The sequence below is a fragment of the Mus pahari genome, chromosome 2 (assembly GCF_900095145.1).
Source record: "Mus pahari chromosome 2, PAHARI_EIJ_v1.1, whole genome shotgun sequence".
Classification (NCBI taxonomy): Eukaryota; Metazoa; Chordata; class Mammalia; order Rodentia; family Muridae; genus Mus; species Mus pahari.
The window spans coordinates 59,275,302-59,285,761 of NC_034591.1; the positions used below are offsets into that span (position 1 = coordinate 59,275,302).

General features: G+C 44.4%; 1 protein-coding gene across 1 annotated transcript in view; it reads left to right on the forward strand.

Moving 5' to 3' along the window:
* Positions 1-258: 258 nt before the first annotated feature.
* Positions 259-10,460, forward strand: part of Tmem178b (transmembrane protein 178B) — a 366,258-nt gene continuing 356,056 nt past the window's right edge. The window contains exon 1 of the mRNA XM_021190870.2: positions 259-1,166. Within this exon, the coding sequence (XP_021046529.1) occupies positions 785-1,166 (382 nt within the window). The 5' untranslated portion in view covers positions 259-784. The remainder of the gene's footprint in view (positions 1,167-10,460) is intronic.

A 10,460-nucleotide genomic window follows, 5' to 3' on the forward strand; every position in this document is an offset into this window, starting at 1 on the left:
CGGGATTGTCTGAATGGCGAGGCCAGAGGCAGGCCATCCGGGAGCTCGCGGGCAAAGGCTGGTAGAGACCATGCGTCTGCGGGCAGCTCGCTTCTGAGAGCACCCGTGGGGTCGGCAGGAGTCAAGGACCTACTGGTGATCAGAGAACCCAGGCTTTGAAAAGACCCGACCCGGAAAAGAACAGTTCTGGGCACGCGTCCCCGGCCTTCGGTTGCAGACCGAAAAGGGGAGGAGAGTCCCAGAGAAAGAGATCCAGGCTGCACTCTGGGCAACCGGCCGCGAGCGGGATCCGTCCTTCGGCGAAGTGTCGCGTCCTCAGATCCCCCTCCCTATCATTCATTCCCAGGAAGCCAGGACTGTCACTCCGGTCAGCACGCTGCTCAGAGAAACCCCAGCAAGCCCCGCCGTGGTCGAGAGCACTTGGTGTTTAGTTTGCGATTGCTGGGCGGCGTGCAGAGGCGGACGGAGGGTTAGGACTGTTGCCCCCTGAACAGTGGGAAGTGGCCGTGCTGAGTTTACCACCGCAAGAGGAGGCTGCACCTGCCCGGAGGATGCTCAGGACCCTGTGGGAGCCTCTCCGGATCAGAACTTTTTAGGCTGCCCGCCTCTACTCCCGCAGTCCCCCGGCCGCGTACCCGCAGGTGGGGGCCGAGGGGGGTGCCGCGGCGCAGATCCCCTCCCGTCCCCACCCCTAGCTCGGCCGCCCGCCGCTTTGTTCTGGGCGCGCGGAGGGAAGGCGAGGCTGCGGCGGATCATGCCCATGGTGTAGCCGCCAAGCGGAGGCATGGCTGCCGGAAGGTTACTGCTCTATACCGGGCTTTCGCTAGCGCTCTGCGCCCTCGGCATGTTGGCTGTGGCCATCTGCTCCGACCACTGGTACGAGACGGACGCCAGGAAGCACAGGGACAGGTGCAAGGCCTTCAACACCCGCCGGGTCGACCCCGGCTTCATTTACAACAACAACAACAACTTGCCTCTGCGCGCCAGCCGCTCGCGCCTGGACCGCTGGGAGGGCAAACTCCTCCGGGCCCGGAATCGCCGGCAGCTGTTTGCTATGAGCCCCGCGGACGAGTGCAGCCGCCAATACAACTCCACCAACATGGGCCTCTGGAGGAAGTGCCACCGGCAGGGCTTCGACCCGGAGATCGCCGCCCTCATACGGAAAGGTAAGCTCGAGGCTCGAGGCGTGGCGCTGCAGAGAGCCAGGCGCCTCTAGGTAGGCCCTGCAGCCCCTTGCTTCTCTTGGTGGCCACAGGCTATGGCATCTCCTGGTTTCTGAGTGGTCCAGTTAGCCAGGCCTGGCTGAGCCTTGGCGTGGGCAGAACTTGCCTCTCCATAGCTGTAATAGATTGTGGTAAAGGCTTCACTCTGTTGGCTCACCTGCTGTCTTGCTCTTATGGGTCCAGATTCGTATGCATTCTCCTGGGCCAGGGTCCCCCCCCCCCCCCCCAAGATAAGGGCTTCATCAACCTCTGGGAAGGAAGGGAATCTCCAATGTTGTGTTTCTAGAGGAAACCCTAAACGTGTCAGGGGTAACTGGCTTCAAATTTTAATCCCTGTTTTTAGATGTTGAACCGATTCAATCAAAGGAAACTGGGGATGGGGGATGCCTCCTTCAGGAGACACTGTGTACACCAGAAACATTTAGTTAGTAAGGCACTGTTAGAAGTCATGGTGTGGCTATTGGTCATATAAACACCAATACATTACAGCCTCTGCCTTGTAGGAGCCCAAAGCAGCTATCCAGCAGCATTCCATTACAGTCCTTTATTTCTTCTTCTGGAGCAGTGGTTGACAGAGTGACGGTAAGCGGTGAATTTTTTGTGCATTCTAATAAGCACAAAAAAGTAAGATAAAAGTGGGTATATCAGAAGGAAGGAAATGACCATTTTCAGGTTTATATAAAACACTCAAGGCGCATAAAACAGAAAACAAGCAAATATTTGCTAATACCACTTGATATTTGAATACGATCATATGCATTGAAAAGTCTGCTTATGTGATGCAATTTGTAAATCCTATATGGTTTATATGCTTGAAGCCAACCTGTCTCATCAGCCTATGGAAATACTGTTTGATGTGATGCACTTTAATGTCTTCTGAGGCTATCCCCTCTATGATGGCTGCACTCTGGGAAGATGTGTAGATCTTAGACCTTGCTTCTCTCCTCATGTGTCACACTCTTCAACTAGTGAGTGCTTGGCAACTGTGCTAATATTTGCAAATGTGCTTCGAAGCCAAGGCATAAAGTGACTCTCAATGTCTCATATCGCCATGAAGTTTACTGATGGTTTAAAATGATATCTGAGAGAACTGATGTACTTTGATTTATAAAAGTGTTGAGGCTGTTCAGGAGAAATGGTTAATTTGAAAACACACGCGCACACACAACAGCAGCAACAACCAGCTATCTAAGAATGGTTAGTGGGTATGGTTCAGGAGGCCATTTCACAGTTAGAAGGGGAGGAAGAGCCGTTGGAAAGAGAAAGAGTGAGTGTCCATCTTGGGATTTTTTTTTTTTTTTTTTTTTTTTTTTTGCTTAGCTTCTTGGGAATGACCAGGGATGCCAGTTTTAAGCACAGACATGTTGGTGCTGACAGGCATCCCACCTGCTTCTGGATGAGGCTTTTATTAGTGTGGCTTGACCGAGGTGGAACTCCGCAACTTTGTAAGAATGTATAGGGTTATGTGGCTCGACTGAGAAGCAGGAAAACAAGAGGAAGCAGAATTATTTTTTCACAAGGGCGACTTAGTAAACGTTTTCAGATTGATGGTTTTATTTTATCTGTTTTCTGCTTTAAAATGGAAATGATAGGTAGCTATCTGAACCATTGGGGAGAACTGCTAATAATGACTGGTGAGCTCTGACAAGATTTGTTGAAGGACATTCTTAAATTTCCTTCCTTGAATCTTTTTTGAACAAGACAGGTTTTCTATATCTGGTATTGGTTTACCCCACTTAAGAGAAAGAGGAAAATGGGATTTGTAGCTTCTCGTGTCTCCAGTCAGGCCTCTGATTCCATCTTGTCTGCCTGGCAATCTGACTAGAGAGGTTGACTTGGTCTGTGCAGCAGAGGGACTGGTTACCATAGTGATACGTTCTTCCGGTGAAGCTGGAAACATAGTGACAGGGAAAGGGATAGGGACGAATGAACAACATTTTGACTTTATATCGACTGATTTTTAATTGCAGCAACAGAAAATGGACATGCACAGCAGGGGGATTGAATACAATGATACCCAGACTTGGCAGGGCATTGTATTTCACTTGAACTAATGGAAATGCTGTTCCTCATCACCTCAAATACAGCAATCACTGTCAGCTGCAAGCCCTTGCTCACCATGGCCATTTCTGTCCTTTTGGCATTCTTGTTAGGCATTATTGAGATAGATGGCATGCTGGCTTTACAAATCCCGAGAGACCTAAGGTCACCATCTTCATTTTTTAACCTCATAACACCCTCTTCGAAACCCAGAGCTTCCCTTTACCAGCAGCAGCAGACACATGTTGGAAACACGTTCATTTCATATTAATAGACTCTGGAGGCAATTCTAACAACACATAGAAAGCAATTTTTAGAATTAACCAGCATTTATCCCAGATGGGTGGATTTTATATGGAAGTTGATACTTCTCAATTTAAATTTAGGAAATCTTAAGGAAGGACATTTATCTCATATTATTCACTAGGAGCCCCAAAGAGAACTTAGACCTCTATCTTTTTTTTTTTTTTTTGAACATCTTCTATTACAGCTGTGGGAGATATATTTTGGGCAAAGGAAAAGGGAATCTGAGAAAAAGTTGTTTAAAGTCTATTTAAATTTTTATGGAGAAAAGTGAGTTGTGTCTTAATGATCCTGCTGCTCTAAAGCAGTAGTTTACAGCCTCTAGATCATAGCCCCTCTCGGGGTCACATATCAGACATCCTGCATATCAGATATTTACATTATGATTCATAACTCTAGCAAAGTCACAGTTATGAACTAGAAACAACATAATTTTGTGGTTAGGGGTCACCACAGCATGAGAAGCTGTATTAAAGGGTCACAGCACCGGGAAGGTTAAGAAGCACTGCCCAAAAGGGTTCTGTCATTTCTTACTCAGTCCTTGCATCGGAAGTGTTGCTTGTGCCTTTGAAAGGAAACAAAACCACCAAGTGAATGGAACAGCTGAAGCCAACCTGTATCAGACAGGAAGATGAAGTATCTTGGATTCATGTCTTTCTCTGGAATCCATTCTCTTTGATGCCCCATGCCATGCTGTGCACATCAGTGTGTATTTCTGGCAAAGGCACTTGTTTCCTTATTGAGCTGAAAGCAAGACACACATTTGTAACTCATTTTCACCAGAGAAAGACCTCATAAAAATCAGGAATATTAATGTATCTATTCAGAGCCAATTATAGTTATGGAAATGCTTGTGTGGAAATACGAACAACAGATTAGTTGGGAAATCATGATTTAAAAAAAACCCAAACTATTGTGACTATGAGTCCAGGTTAATATTGTAACAGATGCTAAATGAGACACCATTTTTTTTTTTTTTTTTTTTTTTTTTTTTTTTTTGCAAAAGCTTTGCCAAGGAATAAGGGAGACACCCAATTCCTTTTGGGTGACATATGCCGCTGAACAGACACACATCATCCAAAGTCATTATTTTCCACGTTAGATAAGATTTTAATTATTCTTTTCTCGGAGGTCAGATTGAGTATGGGGTGTAGCAAGGATTGATTAGTCTAAATTTCCATATGATTTTGTCAATATGAGTCTTAACTTATGTCCTCTTGCTTCTAAACCTCATCCTGGTCTTTCAGAAAGGTCAGCACAGGGTGCTGGGGGTAGATCAATCGCAAGACCAATTTCTGAAGCTGAAGAGATATCCAGGTAGCTCTAGGTAAGGCATATTTCAAGGAACATTTTATTTCTTTGGTTTGTACTGAAGTGCTAAATTTGTGGAATTTGAAAGAACCAGATATTTAGCTGGTATTTATTTTTTATTTTATTTTATTTTTATTTTGAGATAAGGTCCCACATTATAGCCTTGGCTGAAACTCACTAATATAGACCAGGCTAGTTTCAAACTTATAGACATCTGCCTGTCTTTGCCTCTGAAGTGCTAGAAGCTACCATGCCCCGCCTTTAAGTTATCGAGAACTTTTATTGTTTTAAAATTTGCTTTATAATAGACTTTGGTCCCAGGAGTTTTCATGGTCATGAAGTGGTTGTACTTTGAAAATTATTTTAATGGAACATTGTGCATATTTAAATTTTAATGTTGTAATCAGAAAATACTTAGCATAAACATTCGTATTATGTGATGACTTGGCTCACAGTTCTAGGATAAGCAATGGAGTGAGACCTGGTCCACAGTTCATATAGATGGTTAGTGCCACAGAGAATACATCACAACTACTGAATGGCAGAGCAGCCACAGAAAGATCCAGCAGAACACAGAGGAGGTGATCATAGTTCCTTTCCATGGAGGGTGAGAGGGGCATGGGAGTCGGGGCTAGAAATGATTATCCCCACGAAATGAAATCTGAGCAAGATTCTGATGGTGTGGGTAAGGAAGGCTGTTCAGACAAAGGGGCTGCAATTGGCAGAGCTGTGGAGGTGTGAAACAGCAGTTGGCCCTGTGAGAGCTGATTTCTGAGTTGAGGGGAGGAACAGAGCATACAGGCAAGGACCAAATCCAGGAGCTTGGTTATCAAAATCCCAGAGCTGGACTACCATATGCTCTTAGTTGAGTATAAAAGAACCACAGGTAGGTGAAATTAAAACTTTTCATTTCCTTGGTTGAATGGAATTACAGATATTCAGTGGCCACACGTGGTTGTTGTTTGGGGCGGCGCAGCCTATGGTGAAGGCTCCCACTATCAGAGAAAGTTCTGTTGGACAGACAGCTCTGCACAGAGCCCAGAGCTTCTGGAAAGAACAAGTTGTATTTCAGAGGAGGGTAATTACACGGTCATTTGGGTGTAAATGTCAGAGTATTACTTTACAGTTTAGGAAACTTTCTGCTTCTTGAAAATGTTGGACTTTAGTTCAGGGTCATATCTGCTATTTTGTTAATTTTCTAGCATCAGTTCACAAAATTTGTATAGCTTCACTTCTTACCCAACTACGCACACGCACATGTGCGCGCGCGCGCACACACACACACACAAAAATCAATCTATGAAGCAGGTATAGTGTCTTCCTTCCTGTAGTCCCAACCCTTGGGAGGCTGAGGCAGGTGTAGCCAACCTGGGCTACATAGTGAGTTTGAAGCCAGCATGGTGTACAGAGTGAGACTGTATCTAAAAAATTTTTTTCAAAGTTTCCACTCAATAATAACAGTCAAACTTGACACAAGGTACTTGTCTTAAGGCTTCATATATACTTATTAATTTATTGTTTTTACTAACCCTATGTGGTTGATATTCTTTTCTTTTCTTTTTTTGGTGTTTTCAAAACAGGGTTTCTCTGTGTAGCTCTGGTTGTCCTGGAACTCACTCTGTAGACCAGGCTGGCCTTGAACTCAGAAATAGAATAAGAATATCAACCAACAAAACAAACAAACAGACAAAACAAAAAAATAGCCAGGCATGGTGGCGCTCACCTTTAATCCCAGCTCTCAGGAGGCAGAGGCAGGCAGATTTCTGAGTTCGAGGACAGCCTGGTCTACAAAGTGAGTTCCAGGACAGCCAGAGCTATACAGAAAAACCCTGTTTCGAAAAACCTAAAAAAAAAAAAAAAAAAAAAAAAAAAAGATACCTTTTTCTACTTCTCCTCATCTTCTCTCTGACTTGGAAGTCCCACCTACTCCTGGCCCAGTGATTGGTTCCTAGAAATCTTTATTCATTAGGGGAAGGTTTACAGGAACTCACCTGAGCACATGATTCACTCCTCATCCCAAGCAGTCCTTCTTGGGGATGCAGAATTAGCATCAAAATACAAACAGCACCAGGGCAATCCACAACACACTCCAACTACTCCCATGTCAGCCCACTCCTCCTTGGATTCCTAACCTCTTCTTCAATTATTGCACACACATATCACACACACACACACACACACACACACACACACACACACACACACACACACTACTGAGTCTACCAGTGGTGTTCACCTATGTACAGCATTTAGGACTAACCACTTGGGATGGATAACATATCGGGGGCATTCTGATTCTCCCTTTCTCAGTAGCCATCGGCTGCCTATAGCTCTTCATCTTTACAAGGAAGTTGCTCTCTAACATTTCCCCCGTTCATGTGCCATGGTGACTGCTCTGGTTGCCATAGTGACTGCTCTGGTTATCATGTGGGCCTTGTTTAGCAACTTAGTTGTTGAGAGTTCATGGGTATAGAAATTACTAATATTTTTAACTCTCATTTTATAGTAGAGGGGACCAAGGCCCACAAAGTTATATAATTTGTTAAATTCCTTGGGGAGTGAATGAAGGATTTAAATTCTGGCTCTAGATTTGAGAACTGATTTACCTGCATTGTCTCCATGGATTCTGGACAGGTGGAGAAAAAAAAATAGCACATTTATTCCTTAAATTGAAAGAAAGAAAGAAAGGCAGACCTCTACGGTTTCTATTCTACATTAAAGAAATTAAGATGTGTCACACATCTTTCCATAGGACCTTTTACAAATCTTGTGTTTTTGGTCTTCATTTTGTACAGTGTCACAAGTACTGAAAGTTTACAGGCACAAAAGACATGACCATTCAGTAATCTTTTGTGGAGCCCATGGTCTGGACGGCAGGTACAATGCTGGACAAGTGGGTAGAGAGAGAGAAAAAATACTTATCAATACATAATGATAAGCAAATCAGTGTCTCATTTAGCAAAAAGTAGTAAATAAAGTGTCATAAAGATGAAGCCTGTCCCTAGGAAGCACACAGTAACAATGAATTAGCACAAGGGTAAATAGTTCTATTGATTTTAATCTTATGGTATGAGCAGACTTTGAATGCTCTGGGAAAAAGGGGAGGCAAACCTTATGTAGGTAGGGAAAGGTCCCACACTCCTGAAGGGCAGGGTCTAAGATACACATGGGCCTCTGCTTACCAGCTGAGTAAAAAATTTAAACCTGAGATAGTCCTGTTTATAGCCAAACACACTCCTCATCTTTGGGGTTTGTGTACACAGGTCGTAGGTCGACCACAGATGTCTTTCTGGAGGAGACCTCTACCTTTTCTTTTTAATACTCATTCACTTGTGTGGAGCGCTTGCCCATGTCACATTGTATGCGTGGAAGTCAGAGTGCGACTCTGAAATCAGTTCTCTCTTGCCATCTGGATGTGGGTTTTAGAAACTGAACTCAGGTCAACAGGCTTGTGTAGTAAGTGCCTTTACTAGTTGAATCGTCTTTCTGGTACTGCTTTTGAGACTGGACCCCTCTCTGGGACGTGGAGTTCACTGATTAGGCCAGGCTAGGCTAGCTGGCCACCAAGCCCCAGGGACCTTCCTGCTTCTGCTTCCCCAGTGCTGGAATTACAAGCACATGTTACTGTGTCTGGCTATCTATGTGAGTGCCTGGCATAGAAATCAGGCTTTCATGTGTGTGTGTGTGTGTGTGTGTGTGTGTGTGTGTGTGTGTGTATAAAGCACTTTACCAATTGGGCGACCTTCCTAGCCCCCATATGGTTTGCATGTGTGGCATAAATCACTGTGCCTATCTGCTGCATGCATGTCTACATGCAATAAGAAAACATACTCTTAGTGACACTCTTCTGCCTTGGTAGTTCCCAAACATAGGTAACCTGGAGAGGTGAAGATTAGGCAGGGTACTTTGTGATTTGGGTACAACATTTGGGGGTTCATGGGTAGTGCCAAAGTGTATCTGAACCCCACTGTGTTCAGAATTTGCTAGATGTTTGGAATGTGTGTAGAAAAAGAGGTAGTTCGGGATGGGACAAAGGTGCTGTGATCCTTGTCCGAAGGGAGCTCATCCTTTGGCTCAGTTTCCCAAGATGATTGTCACATGTGAATGGATCAGGCTTTCCCTTTAGAGCTCATAGTAGCATCAACTGGATCAGCAATCAGTTGGTCAGGGAATGCTGGGGTGTCCTCTTTTTATTGACTCAACAAAGTCAAGAGCCTTCGTTCTGTCCTAGAAGGTCAGTTTACTTATTCTTTTACTGGTGGATCAGTAAAGATCAATGAGAAGATCGAGCCTGTATGTTTCACTTGAATTGTCAGTTAAAAATATTTCTCCCTTTTCTGCTATCAGTAGTCAGTCCCAGGCTTGAAGGCAGAATGTAGTACACAGTCCCTCCCTCCCTCCCTCCCTCCCTTCCCTTCCCTTCCCTCTCTCCATCTCCCCTGCCTTTCTCCTCCCTCTCTCCCTCTTATTCATATCTAGGTGTTAGACATTAGAATCACAAATAGTATAGATGCAAATATTTGAAGAAGAGCATGGCTTGATAGATGCTTTGCAGATGAAATGAAGTTAAAAAAAAATTGTTTTTCCATTATTGGACTTTTGTTTTTGGTAGTGCAAAAATCTTCTCTCCTCTGCCTCACTTTCTCCCTGAGTACATGTGTGTGTTAATGTATATGCAGGTATGTATATGTGTGTGTAAGTCAGTAGTCAACTTTGTTTGAGACAGGGTCCCTCACTGAGACCTGGGATTCTCAGATAGGCTAGGCTGGCGGCTGGCCAGTGAGAGCTAAAGATGCACGTGTCATGGCCTCCCCAGTGCTAGGATTATACACACACCGCTCTGCTGAGCTTTTTAGTGGGGCCTGAGGGTTGAACTCATGTCCTCATGCTTGTATACCAAGCACGTGAACAGTTGAGCCATCCATCTCCCCTGCCCTGAGAGTGCTTGCATTCTTAGGAGAACATCTTCCCATCAGGTGTAAAAGAATGATTTTGGATTCTAGAAACTCCAGTCCTTGTACATTAGCATGATAAAAAAAGCTGAATTTAGATAGAGAATAGATACGTGGTTGAAAGGGGAGGGATAGGAAAATGGGGGTGGGGAAGAGAGAGCAGAAAGACAAAGCTCGAAGAGGCAGAGGAAGTGTCTCTGAAGTGATTGGTTGAAGTGCTAACTTGTGGTAGGAAGATCCGGGACACCCAGAGGCTATCTGCTTCCTATTAAAAATGAGCCTCTTTTTCTTTTACTTACATACAATTTTGTAGATTGGGGCTAACATTTTAGCCTCTTCTCCAAGTAGAGATGGATGCTAATGGATGTGCAATCATGTCCACACCACCCAACTATACACTTAAAAATGATTAAGATGGCAAATTCTATGCCTTCTATATGTTATCCTCTATGTTATTTGCTTTGCCTGTGATAACCAATTTAAAGGAGGGAAGGCTTGTGTTGACTTAGGGTTTTGAGGTTTCGATGCATAGTTCATTGGCTCTGTTGTTTGGCAATCTATGGTCTATGGTGAGGAAGTGTGGGGAGAGAGAGAGAGAGAGAGAGAGAGAGAGAGAGAGAGAGAGAGAGAG